Here is a 22,826-nt window from a genome sequence, read left to right as displayed (position 1 = left end):
TGGTGCTTGGTCAGGTTAGATTTTGTGCATAGCCTCATTTAGGCCTAGGACGAAATGTCAGCTGCCTGCTTAGCATGTTTTCCGCCATATATGTTTAGAAATTTAATATAAAAATAATACAGATAATTGAAAGTGGAAATAACATTGTGACTTTTAATATGAGAGTCCACAGTCATGTTTTAGACATCTGATGATACTCAGTAATAACACTGTCACACTTGACATAGACGTTGTGTCTGTTGCTGATATATTAATTGACATATGTTTTAGAGGTGAAAATACAGGTAGTTACTTCCATTACGTATTTTGACAGACATTTTAGATGTCAAAGCAACATTGTGAACCTAGACATGAACATTGTGTTGCTTATGAAACTTACATATTTTTGACATACACTTTAGACACTGAATTACTGTAAGTTACATACTTTACACATTTTAACATTGTGTGTATGGTAACATATTTTTATAAGTAATGCAAACAACACAGGCATGGAAAAATATAATATGAGAATCCATTGTACCATACACCTAGTGAGGCACAATAATCAAAGTACACTCATTGAGAAGTGCTGCTTAACCTGTCAGTTCGATTACTTGTATAAACTTACACGAATATTGTCCATATCTTTACGTACTTTTAATAAATTATCGTATAAGTTTGATCATAATACAAAATTCAGATAGTTTCTATACTTCTGAACATGGCCAAGACAACAACTACCTTGTGATTGGCCACTTTCAGTTAATGAACAGTAAAACACCGGGCTGTGATTGGCTGTTTCGTTTTAATGGCTAGTGAAATATTGGGATGTGACTGGGAGAGTCAACGCGTGTGTGTGTGTGTGAGTTAGTGTAGTTGTGTGTGTGTGTGTGTGTGTGTGTGTGCGCATGCGCATGTGTATTAAGTAAGTGAGTTAGTGTTTATGTTTGTGTGTGTGTGTGTGTTTGTGTTAAGTGAGTGAATGAGTGTGTGTGTGTGTGTGTGTGTGTGTGTGTGTGTGTGTGTGTATGATGAAAATTTATATATATTGCACATCGAAATACTCAGTCACATCACCTGCAATTTTTTTCGTAAATTTCCTAACATATTAATAGGAACCCTGACACGCTTTTCTCTTAAATGACCTTAAAAAGTGCGGGTGGGCTAAAACATCTGTAGCTGTACTACCCATGACATCTCAGGTCACACTCACCTTATCAGTGGTGTCGTCACCATTTCATGACAAGCCATAACTTCTTCAATAACGTTATAATTATATTCCTCTCCCACCCTCCCCTCCTCCAAACAGAGCCTAGTATATTACCCTTCATCAAAATGAAATCACAATCTATTATTTCAGCAGCCATTAAAACAAAACAGACAATCACAATCTGGCTCTAGTGCAGTCATCTTAGTCATGGTCAAAAGCTTCCAGTTGATCTGAATTTTCTGTGTCATTGTTTTGGTCAAAAAGTACATTAACTGTGTAACCTGCAGTATTTCCACATCTTCACTATGTCAGAAACAACCCTTCATCCGCCCCCCCCCCAAATACACGTACACACAGTGTTTACGCCAAATTAAGCAGCACTCATAAGTTAAATGTTTTTCTTACGGTACCTAAACAATTCTATGATGCTTGCCAAGTGTCACAATGTTAATTCAGCGACTAAAATGTCTCCAAATATACGCCATCAACGCAAGGTCATTTCATTCTTAATTCCATATAACGTCAAAAAATACGTCAGCGACTCACCTAATGTTTTGTCAAGTGCTACAATGGTATTTCCACATCTCAAATACAGAATTGGCGTTGGCATTACGATCTGAGGACATGTTATTGGTGGTTTCGTAGAAGAACTGTCATCAGCTGACTTTTTCATCTTCTTCACAATTTCTTCACCATAGCAAATACCATTTTAGACTGAACAATATAATGCATCATAATCTACAGTAGGAATATATAACCGTTTTTACTAAAAAGCTGATATTGCTTTATATTTGTATTTGAGCTAGACTTGCTTGAGATTATGTACAAAACGAATTTTCGAGGAAGGCTGCAACATTTACTGAAAGGATCTGCGATGACAAGGCTCTTGTAAGCTTTTACGGGTGTAATTCACGCAATCAACTACTAAATAATGTCAAAAAACTAATCAAAATGCTCCAAAGTGACATGTAGAAAACATAGAACATTGTCTCAGACAAATGAACTCACTAAGTACCATTATAGTATGAGGACAAGCTATAATGATGCGCCTTTTATTGCGATGTAACACTTGAACTCATGTTTTTTTCAATACACAAAGTGAACTTTATAACAGAAAATGTTTACTTAAGACACAACAAGGCCAGGGATGGTGGTGGAACAAGACAGAGATGAAGTATCCAGAGATAATGGTGAAAGAAGACAGGGATTAAACGTCAAAATCTTGTAAACAGAATCTTTGTCACAGAATTTTTTTCTCAAAATATGTAAACATTGATATTGTCTTTGCAGTTACTAGCCCACCTGCAATTTTCAAGGTCATATAAGTGCAATGTATGCCAGGGTCGCTGTAGGTCTACTACTTAAATAATTTAGGTTGTTCGGATACTTTTGAAGATGGTCCAAAAATATTGCTTTTTTTCTGGAAGTTTTCCCAGTCAATCGAATATTCCATCTGTTTTGGGAGTGCATCAGGGACACTGTTAACTCTTGTACCGATATTGCAGGCATCTAGCTGTTACCACCCTTTGCAAATTAAAAGTGTATTTAAACTTTAATACACAGGGCTCATGTAATGTCTGGTGCTGACAGAAAGACAACAGAGTGAATTGATACACATGGAAGAAATATTCTGTAGGAATGAATACATAAAACATCAAGTTCAAAGAGCTCCACAAGCGAAAACGCTGGATCAAGCTAAAGAAGGCAAGAATAAAGAGATGTAAAGTCTATCGCCTTTGCACCGTATATGACAAATATTTTTTTTTTTTAAAATTGTAAAAATGATGAAGAAGCATAAAGTAGATGTGACCTTCCTTCTACCAACTAAGGAATGATGATCTGCTTTTACGAAAGGGAGTATATCCGAAATTCCCCGCGAGTATCGTAAAACGGACACAAGACAAACAATACACACTGTAAAAGAACATTACTTTGAACACGAGCGATGCACTCACCTACTACAGCCCAGCAGATCTGCAGTGGCTGAACATTGTACTGTATTTCTGTTGGAAATTTCATGGATTACGAGAAAGTTAAGATACTCCGCATAGCCTCGTCCTACTGGGATTCAGTGGCGTAGGACTCTGGGGAAATACAATTAGTAAACAACCTGCTCAACAGAGACGAGAGTTTCCATCTTCACAAAGTCCTATTTCAAATCTGTACTATCAAAGGAAATATTGTTCTAAGACTTCAGTGCCCGCCATTTCAACTCTGTCATCCATTATTATCAACCAAATACTTCGTAAGCGCTAAGACTTCGCTGATTCTGTGTTTGCTTTGTTTTACTCTTAGAGGTGTAAAGTTTAGCCTATGACTGACTGTATGGTTACCTATACTGTTGTCTCTAATGCATGCGCGTTCGCTCCGCAGTGTCAAGTGCTTTAAAAATCTTGCAAGTGACTCGCCTTGAGAATGGCTGACTCTCTGGTTACCAAAATTATTATCTCTAATGCAAGCGCTTTTACTCTACAGTATCAAGTGCTTTAAAAATCTTGCAAATGACTCTCGTTGAGAATGGCTAAAGGTTGTCAGCCAAAATATCGGTATAAGAGTTAACAGCGTCGCAGACTCTCTCCCAAAAATTGTGGAAAATTTAGATTTTTCAGGTATTTTCAAACATGGCGCCAATTTCTGCAATTCAGCTGTTGCTGATGCTTTTTTTGATAAATATACAGATGTCGCAATGCTATAGTTTTGTCAATTTCTTTAAATATTTTTGATAAATAATTCAGGCCGCTCGGATCTTTCTGAATATGACACATGAACTGTTATTTAAAAGGGGTTAAAAAGCAAAAAACAGTTCCGCCACTTCGATTATTTTAAATCTGCGCCATTATAAACGTAAGACTACTGGGAGTGTTCTGCAATCTTGGATTTTTAAAATTCTCACCAACGCTATCGAATATATTGTTTAATTTTGCGCAACTGCCATGCTGTAGTGTTTAAATTCTCGACACCACCATCTTGGATTTTCGTGACTGCAGTGCTGACCAGTGGCAGCTACTTGAACTTTGTACTGAAAGCTATATAGCCATACTAGTCTCATGGAATAGAGTGTTACAAAAGATATACACCTGGACGTGGTACAAAATTTGTACATGCTGCGGGTAGCGACCAACAGTGCGAAACTCACATACGAGGGTCGAAACTTAAATAGTGGCAACTACCGATACAAAAGAGTTACATGTTTGTAACTGTTAGTATCTTTCAAAGTAGTCACCAGCGTTGTGTAGAACCTGTTGCCAGCGATGAGGAAGGCGTAGTATACCGTTAGCAGAGCCTGTTCTGTTGATGGTGGGAATGGAGCGGTCTAAAGTTATGGTGATTCTCATGTAGGACTGTGATGGTGTTATCCTACCGCATTACGTTCCTCCACGGCAGACCGTCAATGCACAGTATTACTGTTCGTTTTTGGAGCATCACCTGCGACCAGCTTTGCTAACTTCGGCGACACTTTCTGCTCAACCCACCCATCATTTTGCACGACAATGCGCGGGCGCACACAGCGCAAGCTGTCGCTGCTGTGTTCGGTCGATGGGGACTGGGAAGTACTGTACCATGCATCATATCCTTGTCATTTTGATTTGATTCCGAAGATGAAGGAACCACTTCGTGGCCTTCGCTTCAGAACTGTTCCAGAGATTCGACAGGCAGTAGACCGCTCCATTCGCACCATCAACAGAACAGACTCTGCTAACGGTATACTACGGCTTCCACGTCGCTGGCAACGGTTCTACACAACGCTGGTAACTACTTTGAAGGACAGTAACAGGTGCAAACACGTAACTGTTTTGTATCGGTTGTGAATAAATAGTTGCCACTATTTAAGTTCCAATCCTCGTATTAATAGGATTCTCTCACATGCATCTTTATGTATTTAAGTTCGTTAACTCCGTGTAGAGAGACTGACGGCTGTGGCTGGGGTAATGATGACACATTCCTGACGTAGATCCCACTTTCACCACTATCAATCGCCCTACCTTACTCGATACGTTTTCTTTCTGGGCATGTAATATTTGTGTAACCATTTTCACTACAATTACAAGCCCAGAACAGCTCTGCCTACAAACATTTCGATGTAGAACAGGTTGCATCGAGTGTGAAGCTGACTTGGTTACAGACTTGATATGTGCAGAATCAGCAAGGGAGATGGCACTGCTTGCCTGTGCACAACTTCACGCAGTTCTTTACACGACTGCAAAGCTCCGACAGAGCATTAAAAAAAAAAAAAAAAGAAAGAAACTCACCTCCACTGTGTGTTAGTGACACTGCTGCAATCACTTGTAATGATTGTGTGCAGTTCTCAGACCAGTCCTTAGACACGTGAAGACAGCCACACACTCTTGGAGAAATGGAATAGCACTGGCTTAAAATGTCACTTCGAGTGCTGTGCTTGAAGACCAAGATTCCGTTCTCTGATTCTTTCTTGCATGGTTCATCGGATTTCAGCTCAGTATACTTTGGGATCATGTTTTCTGTCACCATTATAAAAATAACGGAATTTCCAGTAATTCAGAAATGTCATAGACCTTGACACTATTATAAAGTAATATTGCAAGTTTGACGATTTGCAAATGGAATGTCTTCAGTGTCCTATCGTTTTTGACTAAACCACTTTTTTTCTTTATCAGTCCCAGAACGTTGTTGCAACACTTATTTACACTTCACTGTACCCCTCTACTATGCATTTTACCCTGTTTATTCATTTACATGTAACTGACGATGTTAGTCAAAGTTTGAGCAATAATTTTTCTATGTATTGACCATCAGAAGGTACTAGATGCAGACATATTTTTTGTAGTCTTTCATTTTTACATCTGACAGATTATTTGATGCCATCGTTTATCTCTTTCTACTTTCTGTCAATCTTCTCATCTCTGTATGCCACTAGGAGAGCAATGCACTTTCTGAACACATAGTGCCGTTTGACCTTTAGGTTTTTTACATGCAGGGCAATGATGTTTGACCATGATTTTGAAGACCTGACGTCACAAATGATCTTGAACCGTTGGCGTGACTTCGAATGCATACATAACCACGTCCCTAACCCTTCCCCCTTCTCTAATTAGAGTCCAGTATTTTACCAGTCATTAAAACGAAACACACAACCAATGTGTACTGCAGTGCCGCCATCTTGTCCTATGCGCATATCTCACATGGTCCATTTTTCAGCTTCTACGTAAGCCACGTCCCTTTCTTGGAGTTAGGCCAATTAGCGAGGTAATAACTCATACAGGTTCGAAATGACGCATATAGGTACGAAATGGAACTTGCTGTGCTCTCAGCTACTTCGTCTCAGCTACTTTTCACGGTCACCCATGTACTCACTTTTAGCTATTTTGCAATGTCACTATTCAAAAGATAATATAAGACTCGTTTTTAGGATTTTTGTAGTGTAACGAATAATAAAGCAAATATCCTCGTACAATATATTTATTGATCTATGCATATGCAGGGTGAACATTAATAACACCGACAAACTGCAGGGACGGATTCTTGACTGAAAATGGAAGTAAAAAAGGTCCTATAAAGATGTGTCCGGAAATGGACAGTGTGTGTGTGCAACGACAACAAATCGTCCCAGAACACAGTAGAGAGCCGCGCCGCATCCACATCATAACACATGTTCAGAGTGGCCTCGATGGGACGTAATGTCATGCGCGATACACATAGTCGTGCTTTGGCTTACACCATGTTGGCAGGCCGCTCGCCTGGAGCTTGTACTGAATATTCTGTAGAACCCGGTCTTCCAAATATCGTGTACTCACAATCCTCGCTACACGTTCGTCCGTGTGAGAGGACCAGCGGTCACACAAACTCCTAGAAAGGGCTTCAAATGTTGTGTGATGTGGTCGATGTTTGTGAGGGTCCTTGTTTTTGTATAGCCGTGCTGCCGCTCGAAAGTTTCCATCTGCTTGACCGTACACAGGCACCATCTCGGCTTGTTCCCAACATGAATACTGGACCATTCTGCTGCTTACAATACGTTGCGGAAATCGCAACAGCCTGCAACACCCAAGGGACGCACGGCGTGTGATCAGACGAACTGTCATTTGTCAGCACCATCTACCGTGGCCACGATGTATTTCCTGCGTATTTCATAGGTTCTTTTTTCTTCCATTTCCTGTCAGGAATGCGTCCATTGAGTTTCTCGGTTTTATTTATGTTCACCCTGTGAACTTACATACAGTAAACAACTCTTTCTTTATGTTTCTTTGATTTTGTTTTAGTAGCATCCAACTTAGTTTCCAACTTGAAATTTAAATCTAGATCCAAATCACCTAATTCCTTAATTATCCAGTAATTTGACAAAAACAAAGAAGGTTTATTCGCAAATTTGAATACGCGCCTCACTCTTTTCCCGTAAACTCTCTATCGCATCCCCTTAATAATTACCTGCGTCCCTTCTTGCAGTTCTTCTAACTGAGAGCACTCAGATATTTTAACGTTGCCTCTTATTTTCTGCAAAACCAGTTTCAGTTTCAGGTGCACCCTCAGATTTTTTTGTGAGGCCGATTGGTCAGTTATGGGTCCACTCAGCTCCTGTGAGGCCAAATGAGGAGCTGAATGAATAAAGAAGCAGTGTTATTACCAGCATTTATCCACTAGCTACAGCGGCTTGAGGGACTGCTGACATGATGTTCGCGTGTCACGCGATCATAGATCGCTCCTCGTCCTGCCTTGTAGGCGAGAACTGTCCAGTCACAACAGCCTGAGGCCTAACCTGTTAGTGGTGTTCACGTTTACGTTTACTTCCTGCTTTACACTATTGTTAAATCATTCCAAGTCTTCTTGGCTGTAAGTTGCCAACTCTTCTTGTCCACATTCTTGCGAAATTTCATTACAGAACTTTAAATTTACCAGTTTAGCAGACGTAAGCCCATCAAATGTTGTGATTGCATCGGTTTTAAACTCCATGAGTGGTTTTCTGTTGCTTCATTCACAATAATTAGGCCATCACACATACAAACAATGTAACGATTCTTTGTAAACAGATGCAAATGGTAATGAAGTTTATAAACTGACTAATGTAGTAAAAGTCTTTGTGTGCACAGTTTTCAGTGAGTACTACAATATGTGGACTTTTTCCTTTGGTACTCACAGTTAATGCTGTGAACTTGTATTCGCTAGTTGTATCCATATTTTTCTGTATACTGTGTTTAACGTAATTTTTAAGCCTTGCTTGCACATATACAGTGACTTGTTCTTTTTCCAATATCAGTTCATGTTCTTCCTTCATGGCAACCGTTTTTGCAAAATACTCCAGCTTTCTTTCCTTGATTTCAAACTCTTCCATTCTCAGTTTTATTTTGTGTGCATATAACACATTAAGAGCACTTAAAGGATTAGTTCTTTAATGTGGAATGGTTTACGTTGACGCAATATACTTATCCTTTTTCTTAAATCCTGTGGAAAGAAATTATTCCGGGGAACCAATTCCAATTCTTCGATATCTATATCTGTTGGTATTGTGCAGGGCAATGTCCTGGATTGAGAAAAATACGTTTCTCCAGTTTTAATTTAATGCTAATGTATAACACTTCCGTTCTCTTTGTTGGAGTCCATGTTAATAATTTCCACATAGTCTGTAGGTAAATAATTAAAACTATAGGCAGACAAAACATAATTATTTTATAATCTTTTCTCGGTCTTGATTATCTAGAAAGTTTACTTGTGCACAAGTTGACTTAGATATATTCTCTTTGGCTCAGTAGAACAGTTGCAGAACACTGTTAAATAGAACTTAGCATTTGTTCAGCACGCTATCCAGTAGTTTACACTATGTAGAAGCGATTGGCAGATAGAACGGTGCAGCTCATTCTAAATAGTTTGATGGTTTTTAATACACTTAGACAGTCTTTCACAGGGTCAAACACACCAGCCATTCTGTAGTTACAAATTTTAGATTACAGCCCGGTAATACCATACTCTTTAGTCAAGGAAGATGTAAAAGTTTATCACAGATGCATATTAGAGTACTTTATAAAATCAATAAAATGGTGACTGATATGTTTGTTCACACCTGGATTTGTTACTTGACACTTAAATTTGTTATACAGCATTACTATACAATTGGAGATCATCCATGTTAACAATCTCCTTGCAGACAGAGGTTATTGTCTGATGTAAGGTAGTCTTACATCTACAGTTTGTTAAAATTCCTAGCAAAATTTTGCATTATATCTGGGTCCATTAGGTAATAGTCATCTACATGGACCTGCTGAAGATCCCAGACAACTGTTCCACTATCATAGTTATTTTAACATTGGCCAGTTCGACTTCATACAGCACAGCCAAAGGATTGTTATAGTTCCTCTAAATGGGGCGCGTGCAGCTGGAGTGGTATGGGACCCCTGATACGTCTAGATACGACACTAACAGGTGGCACGCACGTAAGCAACCTGTCTCATCACCTGCATCCATTCATGTCCATTGTGCATTCCGACGGATTTGGGCAATTCCAGCAGGACAATGCGAAAACGTCCATAATTGCTACAGAATGGTTCCAGGAACAATAATCTGAGTTTAAACACTTCTACTGGCCACCAGACGCACCATATATGAACATTATTGAGCATATCTGGGATGCCTTGCAACGTGCTGTTCATAAGAAATCTCCGCCCGCTCGTACTCTTACGGATTTATCTGCAGCTCTGCAGGATTCATGGTGTCAGTTCCCTCCAGCACTACTTCAGACATTGGTCGCGTTCATGCCAGGTCGTTTTGCGACACTTCTGCGTGCTGGTGGGAGCGCTACACGATATTAGGCAGGTGTACCAGTTTCTTTGACTCTTTAGTGTATTATATCAACCCAATGTTAAGAGTGGAAATAACATTATGGCATTTAATTTTACTGTTCACATCATGTTTTGGACGTCAAGAGTATCTTAACATATACCAATAGTGCCAGTATCTTTACATATTTGTGATGGAATTACATCATGACATATAATTTGAAGTGATCATTGTGATTTGCACAAACCGGGGAACAAATATGGAACTGTAGCCATCGCCAACTGGGGTAGAAAGAACAAGACCGATAACTCTGGGGAATACATACCGGTTGGATGTTTCATTTTAATTGCTGGGAGTATAATAGGCTGGGACAGGGATAGCAAAATGCGCGTGTGTGTGTGTTTTTCAGGTTGCTGCAAAATCAACATAGTCTGAAATGAGTCGAGATTTGTGGAAGTTTTGTGTCTGTTCTGCTGGCGAAGCTGTATCAGTGTACAGACAAGATGGTGAGCTCCAGGGCACAATTGACTGAATGTTTCGTTTTTAAAGGACCACCAAAATGCTGGGTTGTGACAGAGAGACATAAATATATGCTGTAATACAAAAAACCGACGCACCGCGAAGAAATTATTCGAGTAGGATACTGGTAGATGTGATGTAAACGTACAGACAAACGAATGGTTACAATCTGAGAAAAATTGGATGATTCATTCAAGTGGAAGGGCTTCACAAACTGAGCAAGTCAACAATAAGTTGTTCCACGTCTGGGCCTTATGTAAGCAGTTATTCGGCATGGCATTGGTTGAAAGTCCTTCTGAGGGATATCATGCCAATTCCTATCGGATTTGTGCCTTACTGTCAAATTCTGGAGCTAGTTGGGGGGCCTGCCCATAAAACTCCCAACATTCTCAATTGTGGAGAGATCCTGGGAGCATGCTGGCGAAGGAGGGTTTTGCCAAGCACGAAGGCAAGCAGTAGAAACTCCCGTCGTGTGCGGGCAGGTAGATTGCTGAAACGTAGGCGCATACTGGCTTGCCATGAAGTGTAACAAAACAGTGCGCAAAATGTCGTCGACGTACCGCTGTACTATAAGGATGTCGTGGATGACAGTCAAAGGGATCCTGCTATGAAAATAAATGGCTCCCCGGGCCGTCCCTCCTGGCTATCTGGCTGTAGGCAGGGCGGCAGTCAGGTTGGCACCACATCGCTCTCTGGACTGTCTCCCGACACGCCTTTGCTGGCCACCTGTGTTCAGTTGGAAGCGGGACTCTGCTCCAGTCAAATAGGTACCGGACTGAAGGCGTATCTGAAGGCGTCCCGGACAGCAGTGGGATACGAACCTGACGGTCGCCTGCCATACAGTTCAACAACCAGGACTGATGGTCTGGGGTGCCATTCCTTTTCATAGCAGGACACCTTTGGTTGTCATCTGCGGCACCCTTGCAGCACAGTGATACGTCTACAATTCTGTAAGACCTATTTTCGTGCCCTTTACGACAAGCCACTGTGGACTTACTTCACAGCAAGATAATGCTCTTCCGCAAACTGTCTTCGTGCTTGCCACACTCTACTTTGGCCAGCAAGTTCGCCAGATCTCTACACAATTGAGAACAGTTGGAGCATTATGGACAGGGCCGCTGCCCCCCCCCCCCCCAAACAGTTCTGAATGTTGACAGTCTAACACGCCAGTTAGACAGAATTAGACGTGATATCCTTCAGGAGGAAATGCAGCATCACTATCAATCAATGCAAAGCCGAATAACTGCCAGTATAAAGGCTACAGGTGAACCAATGCGTTACTGAGTTCCCCAATATGTCAAGTTCTTTATTTTGAATAATTGATCAAATTTTTAGGACATTATTTGTATGTATCTGTATATCACGTCAATCGATTTCCATCCCATCACGATAATTCCTTCGTGGTGCGTCGTCTTCTTTTTTTCCAATGTGTTTTATAGAAGTTCTTCGTTACATTTTTCGTGTACAGTAAGGAATTGCTCCACCCTGTATAACTGCTCTTCAGAATACGCTATTAATCCAAAAGTTAAAAACATAAGTAAGTAAAAATTGTTAGACACCATCACATTTAAAAATCTGAATGGAAGTCTAAATGAGTGATGCATCATCAGGAATAATTCCTAAGCTGTCCAAACGTAGGGTTCCAAGGTCATTGTTATCTTCAGCAGAACTTTTGATGCTTTATGAGCATGTCGTCATACTGCTCAATTTCTGGGCACTGGGCCAGCCCCGTGTTCAGGTTTCACACAGGAAATGAGATACTAATAGTAGTAGATCATAAGTTTCTTTACTATACGTCTATGGTCACAATCTTTTTTGTTTAATAGATTACCGGTTTCGGTCTTTAATGACCATCATCAGATCTGTTTCATAAAAACTAAGTCCTAATGTACTGCAGGACTTCGTTTTTATGAAACAGGTCTGATGATGGTCATTAAAGACCGAAACCGGTAATCTGTTAAACAAAAAATATTGTGACCATAAACGTAAATTAAAGAAACTTATTACATATACAGGTTACTGTGTTTTTTCGCGACGATGTCGCAGCTTGTGAAAGTAGTAGATCAGTTCTGCTGCACGTATCAAAAAACGTTTTGCATCACCCCAGTTCCCGGAACTCCTGAAGACAGACGTTGACTGTGGATATTGTATGACAGACACAGTCCCTTTGATTGTTCAGAGATGTCACTGAACCCGCTCAAAGATGTAAACAACCATGCAAGAGTAGCGCCTATTCGACGGAGGGGGACCGACAGCCGATCAGTTCCAGTCATTCCACCAGGAAGAAGATACACTGCTCGTCTTGTCTGTAGTTCAACCACACCTGGACGGTCAGTACTGCGGTTCGTTCGCGTCCTCATTGTTACTTTGTGCCAGGGAGGGCTCTCAACAAGGCAAGTGTCCAGGCGTCTCGGAGTGAACCAAAGCGATGTTGTTCGGACATGGAGGAGGTGCAGAGAGACAGGAACTGTCGATGACATGCCTCGCTCAGGCCGCCCAAGGGCTACTACTGCAGTGGAGGACCGATACCTACGGATTATGGCCCGGAGGAACCCTGAAGCAACGCCAACATGTTGAATAATGCTTGTCGTGCAGCCACAGGACGTCGTCTTAAGACTCAAACTGTGCGCAATAGGCTGCATGATGCGTAACTTCACCCCAACGTCCATGGCGAGGTCCATCTGTGCAACCACGACACCATGCAGCGCGGTACAGATGAGCCCAACAACATGCCGCATGAACCGCTCAGGATTGGCATCACGCTCTCTTCACCGATGAGTGTCGCAGTATGCCTTCAACCAGAGAATGGTCGGAGACGTATTTGGAGTCAACTCGATCAGGCTGAATGCCTTACACACACTGTACTGCGAGTGCAGCAAGGTGGAGGTTCTCTACTGTTTTGGGGTGGCATTATGTGGTGCCGACGTACGCAGCTGCTGGTCATGGAAGGCGCCGTAACGGCTGTACGATACGTGAATATCATCCTCCGACCGACAGTGCAACTATATCGGCAGCATTTTGGCGAGGCATTCGTCTTCATGGACGACAATTCGCGCCTCCATCTTGCACATCTTGTGAATGACTTCCTCCAAGATAGCGACATCGCTCGACTAGAGTGGCCAACATATTTTCCAGACATGAACCCTATCGAACATGCCTGAGACAGATTGAAAAGGGCTGTTTATGGACGGCGTGACCCACCAACCACTCTGAGGGATATACGCCGAATCGCCGTTGAGGAGAGCGACAATCTGGACCTACAGTGCCTTGATGAACTTGTGGATAGTATGGCACGACGAATACAGGTATGCATCAATGCAAGAGGACGTGCTACTGGGTATTAGAGTTACTGGTGTATACAGCAATCTGGACCACCACCTCTAAAGGTCTCGCTGTATGGTGGTACAACATACAATGTGTGGTTTTCATGAGCGATAAAATAGGCGAAAATGATGTTTTTGTTGATCTCTATTCCAACTTTCTATACAGGTTCCGTAACTCTCGGAACCGAGATGATGCAAAACTTTTTTTGATATGTGTATTTGAATGGCAAAATAACTGATGATGGTTCAATTAGAGAAGAAATAAAATGAAATTTCCTGGCAGATTAAAACTGTGTGCCCGACCGAGACTCGAACTCGGGACCTTTGCCTTTCGCGGGCAAGTGCTCTACCATCTGAGCTACCGAAGCACGACTCACGCCCGGTACTCACAGCTTTACTTCTGCCAGTATCTCGTCTCCTACCTTCCAAACTTTACAGAAGCTCTCCTGCGAAACTTGCAGAACTAGCTCTCCTGAAAGAAAGGATATAGCGGAGACATGGCTTAGCCACAGCCTGGGGGATGTTTCCAGAATGAGATTTTCACTCTGCAGCGGAGTGTGCGCTGATATGAAACTTCCTGGCAGATTAAAACTGTGTGGTTCAAATGGTTCAAATGGCTCTGAGCACTATGGGACTCAACTGCTGAGGTCATTAGTCCCCTAGAACTTAGAACTAGTTAAACCTAGCTAACCGAAGGACATCACAAACATCCATGCCCGAGGCAGGATTCGAACCTGCGACCGTAGCGGACTTGCGGTTCTAGACTGCAGCGCCTTTAACTGCACGGCCACTTCGGCCGGCTAAAACTGTGTCCCCGACCGAGACTCGAACTCGGGACCTTTGCCTTTCGCGGGCAAGTGCTCTACCGGGCGTGAGTCGTGCTTCGGTAGCTCAGATGGTAGAGCACTTGCCCGCGAAAGGCAAAGGTCCCGAGTTCGAGTCCCGGTCGGGCACACAGTTTTAATCTGCCAGGAAGTTTCATATCAGCGCACACTCCGCTGCAGAGTGAAAATCTCATTCAAGAAATGAAATGCATATTGGCTGTATCCAGAAATGGGTTTCTGAAAAAGAGGAATTTGTTAACATGTAATATCAGTCTCTTAGAAAGTCTTCTTTGAAAGTATACATATGAAACGTACCCTTGTGTCGGATCGAAAAATTGATAATAACCAGTTCAGACAATAAGAAAATTGAACCTTTCGTGTGTAGCGTTGTAGAAAAATGGTGAAGAGTGGGTGTATAGATCGAGTAAGTAATGAGAAGGTACTTAATCGAACTGGGGAAAAATGGGCTAAGAGAAGGGATTGGTTGATAGGCACCGAGAAATCATCAGTCTGGTAATAGAAGGAGGTGTGGGATGTGAAAATTGTAGAGGGAGACCAAGATTTGAATGCAGTAGGCAGATTCAGATGGATGTAGATTGCAGTAGTTATGCAGAGATGATGAGGCTTGCATGAGGTAGACTAGCATGCAGAGCTGCATCAAATCGGTCTACGGACTGAAGACCACATCGACAAGAGTAATGTGATACCTGAGTCGAGCCATGTAGTGGCCGTCTGTAACCAGGTAAGAGGCGACCCTGGATCGCAGCGCCGAGGCAGTGCAGGGGTCGTTGCGTCCGCAGGTGAAGCTGTGGTCGACGTTCAACCAGCCGGACTACATCGCTTCCGGGTACACGTCGGACACCGAGGCGCCGGCGCTCAACGCCAGCGGCGTGGGCGACTACATGGCGGGCTACACGCTGCTCATGGCGCACGCGCGGGCCTGGCGCCTCTACGACGAGCAGTACCGGGCCAAGTACAACGGTGAGCCACCCGCTCTGCACCGACACTAGCAGACCTGTTCCACTTGTTTACGTCACAGCTCCAGAAAACTAGTGCTGCCCGAGTTTCCGATCGTCCCGCGATCTAGTGACTGCTCTTGATACCACGTCTATGAAGTAGTATTGCGTTATTGCTACACTAATAATAGTCACGTTAAGAATAAAATAACCGCGGAACGGGGTCTCCATGATCTCCTAGAGTGCAAGTCCTTGGTTAAACCAGCAACTTATTTATTTATTTTGCGTATGGCAAGGTATTTGGGGTTGAAGTTGTGTTCACAGAAGTTCACATTCAGTTCCTGGTTCAAGTGGAAAGCACGCACCTCAGTCTTGGTTGGATTAGGGCAGAGTTCGCCATTTTTTATAACAGGAATTCAAGGACTCCAGATCATCTGTGAGTACGATCGCTCCTCCCCCAAGTGTTTTAGTTTGTACAGCTAGTGCCAAATCATCGGCGTAGCAAAATTTCCTGCTGACTGTATTTGGCAAGTCACTAATATACAAATTAAAAAGGGTTGGAGCCAACACAGATCCTTGAGGAAGGCCATTTTTTATTTTATACGATCTGCTGGTGTTGTGGACGATGCTCAGTTTGCAAGACCGTCAGTATGTTGTTCATTAAGGTTGCCAGTTTTAAACTAGGGGTGTGTCTCTTGAACTTAAGTATAAGACCCTGGAGCCACACACAGATCAACAAAAGCTACACTTGACTTCATCCTGTTCTGAAATTCGCTTTCTATACATGATGTTAAGGCTAAAACTTGTTCAGAACAGCTGCGCTTGTTTCTGAAACCTGCCTGATATGGAGGGGTTATTCCATCCACGATGTCCTGAATTCTATTAAGTATTAGGCGTTCCAACAACTTAAAGCATACACTCAAGAGGGCGAAGGGGCGGTAGCTAGTTGGATCTTCTGGTAGCTTTCCAGGTTTAAGGATTGCTAGCGTGTGGGCTATTTTAAATTGTGGCAGGACTATTCCAGTGTTTAAAATGTTGGTGTAAACGTTTTTTTTCCATTAGGTCCGAGGTGTTTCATAAATTCTGGGAATTTACCGTCCAATCCAGCCGCTTTGCGTATTTTTAAGGTCTTTATCGCACCCTTGATTTCCTCTTCGCTAAATGGTGACGAAAGCGGTGTATCGTCATTCTGAGTTTTATCAAGTTCTTGTAGTTCTTCTTTAGTTTCTGCTTCAGTTGTTGGATAAAGAGGGGTTATCTCAGCACGCACCTTTATGTGCTATGCCATCTTCGACGGTTTTATTTTAGGTTCCTGGTGGCGTGCTGAAGAGGATTTACCAAGTTTCCTCAATAATAACCAGGCTTTTCTCCTGGAATGTATAAAATTCAGCTGGGACGTGAGTCCCTGCCACTTGTATTTTCTGTGTGTGTTTAGTCCCTCTAATATTTGTCCACTGATTTCAGGGTTTCCAGTTTCTTGGTATTTATCATAAAGTTTGTTAATGTTATTATCCCAGCAAGGAATATACTGTTGTCTCTCACGGGCACACACAGCGACAAAACAAGAACCAGCAACTAATAAATGAATATACGATCACTGAAGATTCGGTCCTAAGAGTCGAGTTCTCGCTGACCCCACCATCCAGTGACGACTGTTGGCACTTTTTTCACCAGGGTTCTTGCTGCTGAAATTTATTCTCTCCATCGTTTTTACATCGAGTTTAATATGATTTATGACATGTATTAGACATTAAGTTCTTAATTAGTTTTCTTCCTGATTTCATCTGATTGTTAACATCTTGTTTTCAAGCTGATTAAAAGATGATAACCTTCTATCTGTTGACCTATTTCTAATATGTGAAAAGTGACTGAAACCGTCATTTGGAAACCACTTGGTTAATCATTATAGTGTCCAATAACCAAATAAAATGTTTCACTTTGTTTAGAGTTAAATACACTACTGGCCATTAAAATTGCTACACGAAAGAAGAAATGCAGATGATAAACGGGTATTCATTGGACAAATATATTATACTAGAACTGTCATGTGATTACATTTTCGCGCAATTTGGGTGCATAGATCCTGAGAAATCAGTACCCAGAACAACCACCTCTGGCCGTAATAACTGCCTTGATACGCCTGGGCACTGAGTCAAACAGAGCTTGGATGGCGTGTACAGGTACAGCTGCCCATGCAGCACGGTTCATCAAGAGTAGTGACGCATATTATGACGAGCCAGTTGCTCGGCCACAATTGACCAGACGTTTTCAACTGGTGAGAGATCTGGAGAATGTGCTGGCCAGGGCAGCAGTCGAACATTTTCTGTATCCAGAAAGGACCTACAGGACCTGCAACATGCGGTCGTGCATTATACTGCTGAAATGTAGGGTTTCGCAGGGATCGAACGAAGGGTAGAGCCACGGGTCGTAACACATCTGAAATGTAACGTCCACTGTTCAAAGTGCCGTCAATGCGAACAAGAGGTGACCGAGACGTATAACCAATGGCACCCCATACAATCACGCCGGGGGATACGCCAGTATGGCGATGACGAATACACGCTTCCAATGTGCTTTCACCGCGATGTCGCCAAATGCGGATGCGACCATCATGATGCTGTAAACAGAACCTGGATTCATCCGAAAAAGTGACGTTTTGCCATTCGTGCACCCAGGTTCGTCGTTGAGTACGCCATCGCAGGCGCTCCTGTCTGTGATGCAGCGTCAAGGGTAACCGCAGCCATGGTCTCCGAGCTGATAGTCCGTGCTGCTGCAAACGTCGTCGAACCGTTCGTGCAGATGGCTGTTGTCTTGCAGACATCCTCATCTGTTGACTTAGGGATCGAGACGTGGCTGCACGATCCGTTACAGCCATGCGGATAAGATGCCTTTCATCTCGACTGCTAGTGATACGAGGCCGTTGAGATCCAGCACGGCGTTCCGTATTACCCTCCTGAACCCACCGATTCCATATTCTGCTAACAATCATTGGATCTCGACCAACTCGAGCAGCAATGTCGCGATACAATAAAACGCAATCGCGATATGCTACAATCCGACCTTTATCAAAGTCGGAAACCTGATGGTACGCATTTTTCCTCGTTGCACGAGGCATCACAACAACGTTTCACCAGGCAACGCCGGTCAACTGCTGTTTGTGTATGAGAAATCGATTGGAAACTTTCCTCATGTCAGCACTTTGTAGGTGTTGACACCGGCGCCAACCTTGTGTGAATGCTCTGAAGATCTAATCGTTTGCATATCACAGCACCTTTTCCTGTCGGCTAAATTTCGCGTCTGTAGCACGTTATCTTCACGGTGTAGCAATTGTAATGGCCAGTAGTGTAATAGTTTTAGAACAACAACAGTTTCAGCTTTGAGTCTTCGCTGAACTTAATTATCACCAAAAATGGTTACATATACTTGCATACATTTTGAGTACCTTTATTGTAAATTTCTTCAAATAAAGCATAAGTTCGTACGATGGTAACATTTACTGCTTTTAACTCCTGTGTTTATCTAAATTTTAAGCAGAGCTGCTCTTTCCTATTGTTGTTCATTCCTGGTTTCTCGTATATCACATCATGTGAGTCAATTGTCAAGTGTCTAGCAGCCCATATACCATATCAGGTTCTCGGGCATATGGAGAATTCTCATGCTTCTTTGAACGGAAGTACCGTTAGCCCTATCCTATGTGCTCAGCGCAGCTCGTAGCCTCTCATTTCCAAAACTGTTTCTATTTACGCCGTTTTTATTAAATAGCTTTCTCGTAGGTCTGTTTGTTTGGGCACCAATTTTGCAACTGATTTTAAACTAACTTCCAAATCAGCTACGGTCATAACGTTAAACATAGCTCAGAATTTTACGACAAGGCAACATTAAATCGCTTCCTTGTCTGGTCTGTGATGCTGATTACTTTGTGTGTCACTGCTGTTTCCCTGTTTTCCTGCCCGAGTTTGCAGGAACAACAGTTGCTCGTAAATGTCCATGTGAGCCTGAATCTCCCTAACTTCTACCTTCGCTGTTTTTTCGCGAGATGTACGAAGGAGCACCAATATATTGGTTGACTCAGGTGAAGAGAAAGTGAAAGAAACCTAAAATTTACCACATGTTTCTGTTGTAATCTCATGATAATGTTTGATATCGACTGAAAAATTTCACACTCACGCACATAAAACACCAAAAAGCAGAAAATAATCATTTAAATAAAAAATGAATTTTTATTGTACTAAGTTTTTAAAATTGACTATGAAGTATAAAAGAGTTTCTCTAGTCTCACAAACATTCCTAACCCTATACAGATAGTTCTGAAAAACATATGATTGTGAATTTTTAATAGCTATAAAAATACTTGTAAGATTTAGAACAAAAAACGTGGGATGCATGCAATACAAATAAGATAAAACAAGAAGCCAAACGATTTCATGCAGCCACAGGCATGCGCCTCAACAACATAAATGCGGTGGGCAAATTGTCAGGAAGACTCACGAAATTCGCTTGCTCTTACATTTGCCTTGTTTAGACAAGGTAGGCACTGTACGCTTCCACAGCCAGTGCACCAGTGCATCCAGCGATATCTTGTGACCGATGTCATCACTTAGCCCACTGTGTATTAGAGCCATAAAGCCTCCAGGCAACACGTCCACTTCCTTGTGCACTTTGGCACTGCTGTAGTATGTTGTGCTCGGCCTGCACTCAGCCGAGGTTGACTCTTCCAAATACTGCGATTCGAGGCCGAATACAGACTGAATCCAATCAGCACGGCAAGCACCTTCAAGCCAATGCGCCTCTACGTCTACATCTACATCCATACTCCGCAAGCCACCTGACTGTGTGTGGCGGAGGGTACCTTGAGTACCTCTATCGGTTCTCCCTTCTATTCCAGTCTCGTATTGTTCGTGGAAAGAAGGATTGTCGGTATGCCTCTGTGTGGGCTCTAATCTCTCTGATTTTATCCTCACGGTCTCTTCGCGAGATATACGTAGGAGGGAGCAATATACTGCTTGACTCCTCGGTGAAGGTATGTTCTCGCAACTTCAACAAAAGCCAGTACCGAGCTACTGAGCGTCTCTCCTGCAGAGTCTTCCACTGGAGTTTATCTATCATCTCCGTAACGCTTTCGCGATTACTAAATGATCCTGTAACGATGCGCGCTGCTCTCCGTTCGATCTTCTCTATCTCTTCTATCAACCCTATCTGGTACGGATCCCACACTGCTGAGCAGTATTCAAGCAGCGGGCGAACAAGCGTACTGTAAGCTACTTCCTTTGTTTTCGGATTGCATTTCCTTAGGATTCTGCCAATGAATCTCAGTCTGGCATCTGCTTTACCGACGATCAACTTTATATGATCATTCCATTTCAAATCACTCCTAATGCGTACTCCCAGATAATTTATGGCATTAACTGCTTCCAGTTGCTGACCTGCTATGTTGTAGCTGAATGATAAGGGATCTTTCTTTCTATGTATTCGCAGCACATTACACTTGTCTACATTGACATTCAATTGCCATTCCCTGCACCATGCGTCAATTCGCTGCAGATCCTCCTGCATTTCAGTACAATTATCCATTGTTACAACCTCTCGATATACCACAGCATCATCCGCAAAAAGCCTCAGTGAACTTCCGATGTCATCCACAAGGTCATTTATGTATATTGTGAATAGCAACGGTCCTACGACACTCCCCTGCAGCACACCTGAAATCACTCTTACTTCGGAAGACTTCTCTCCATTGAGAATGACATGCTGCGTTCTGTTATCTAGGAACTCTTCAATCCAATCACACAATTGGTCTGATAGTCCATATGCTCTTACTTTGTTCATTAAACGACTGTGGGGAACTGTATCAAACGCCTTGCGGAAGTCAAGAAACACGGCATCTACCTGTGAACCTCTGAGTCTCGCGGACGAATAGCGCGAACTGGGTTCCACACGACCGTCTTTTTCGAAACCCATGCTGATTCCTACAGAGTAGATTTCTAGTCTCCAGACATTATACTCGAACATAACACGTGTTCCAAAATTCTACAACTGATAGACGTTAGAGATATAGGTCTATAGTTCTGCACATCTGTTCGACGTCCCTTCTTGAAAACGGGGATGACCTGTGCCCTTTACCAATCCTTTGGAACGCTACGCTCTTTTAGAGACCTACGGTACACCGCTGCAAGAAGGGGGGCAAGTTCCTTCGCGTACTCTGTGTATGCCCCTCGGGGCATACTCTCAAATCCATCACTGGGCAACCAGTACAGACGATTTCTAGATGTGACTATCGAGATACCCAAAGTCTAGTCATAACCGGGAATAACTGAACTCGGCTAGTTTAATTAGTAGAGGGTTTTTTAATAAAAAAATGGCTAACTGGAGTCAATGTTTTAATGACGTTACAAGCCCAACAAAACGTGGCATCGACTTAGTCGAGATCCTCTTATTCCCCTGGCCTTGGACGCCAAAGTTTTAATAAAAACATCACCCATGTTCAATCTGGGAGGATGCCTACCCCAATTATAGCACTGCGCCTTCATCCTACTCTGCGAGGAAATCTTTTACAGACAATAAGTTGGGGAAAGGAGAGTTGACAGGGTATGTAAACATCAAAGCGGCTGGAGTTGTATTATGGACCTTTTGCGTGGCGGTATTTAAGACCAGATTTAGCCGTGGCGTACATTTATTCCTCCTTATCTGTTGCAATATTGAAAAATACTTAGATCAGGTTTGAAATTGTGATTTACCTGCTCAGCGATGGATGACTGGGTAGTGGGGAACGGGGTCACATGAGATATCCAATTCTCGAAACAAAACTCTGTTGTAGGGACAGAAGTAGGTTCGTTATTATTAACTACGGTCATAGGCATGCCAAAAATAAAAAAAAACGATTAGTGAGTTCGTGAACGGCCAGCCTGGAAGTCACCCCCCCCCCCCCCCTCCCGGTCCAACTAGGCACCCGCCAAAGGAAAAGATGAAAACATGTCAGTTGTTACAATTATGTACCTGTTCTCACTTTGAGTACGAGGAATAGGCACCAAATAATTAATAAAAACATTCTCAGTAGCTATTTCCTCATGAGTTGAGTGAGGGAGACCACGATGAATACTGGGATTTGGTTTCACCCCTTTAAAGGCCTAGCACTCACCAACCAACCTTATAACATCCTTGCTTAATGTCACTCAGGTGCTCTTTGACTTTCATAGCACTCTTATAAATTCCCTAATTTTCCCAAAATAAGGTTTCGTAGAAGCATTTAAAAACTGCAGTAACAAGTTCTTCAGGG

General features: G+C 42.5%; 1 protein-coding gene across 1 annotated transcript in view; it reads left to right on the top strand.

Annotated features, from left to right (window-relative positions):
- Positions 1–22,826, top strand: part of LOC124622195 (myrosinase 1-like) — a 224,212-nt gene that overhangs the window by 74,567 nt on the left and 126,819 nt on the right. The window contains exon 6 of the mRNA XM_047147846.1: positions 15,398–15,578. Coding sequence (XP_047003802.1) covers positions 15,398–15,578 — 181 coding nt within the window. The remainder of the gene's footprint in view (positions 1–15,397; positions 15,579–22,826) is intronic.

The sequence above is a fragment of the Schistocerca americana genome, chromosome 7, assembly GCF_021461395.2.
Source record: "Schistocerca americana isolate TAMUIC-IGC-003095 chromosome 7, iqSchAmer2.1, whole genome shotgun sequence".
In the NCBI taxonomy this organism is placed as follows: domain Eukaryota; kingdom Metazoa; phylum Arthropoda; class Insecta; order Orthoptera; family Acrididae; genus Schistocerca; species Schistocerca americana.
This window is presented reverse-complemented; position numbering and strand designations above follow the sequence as displayed.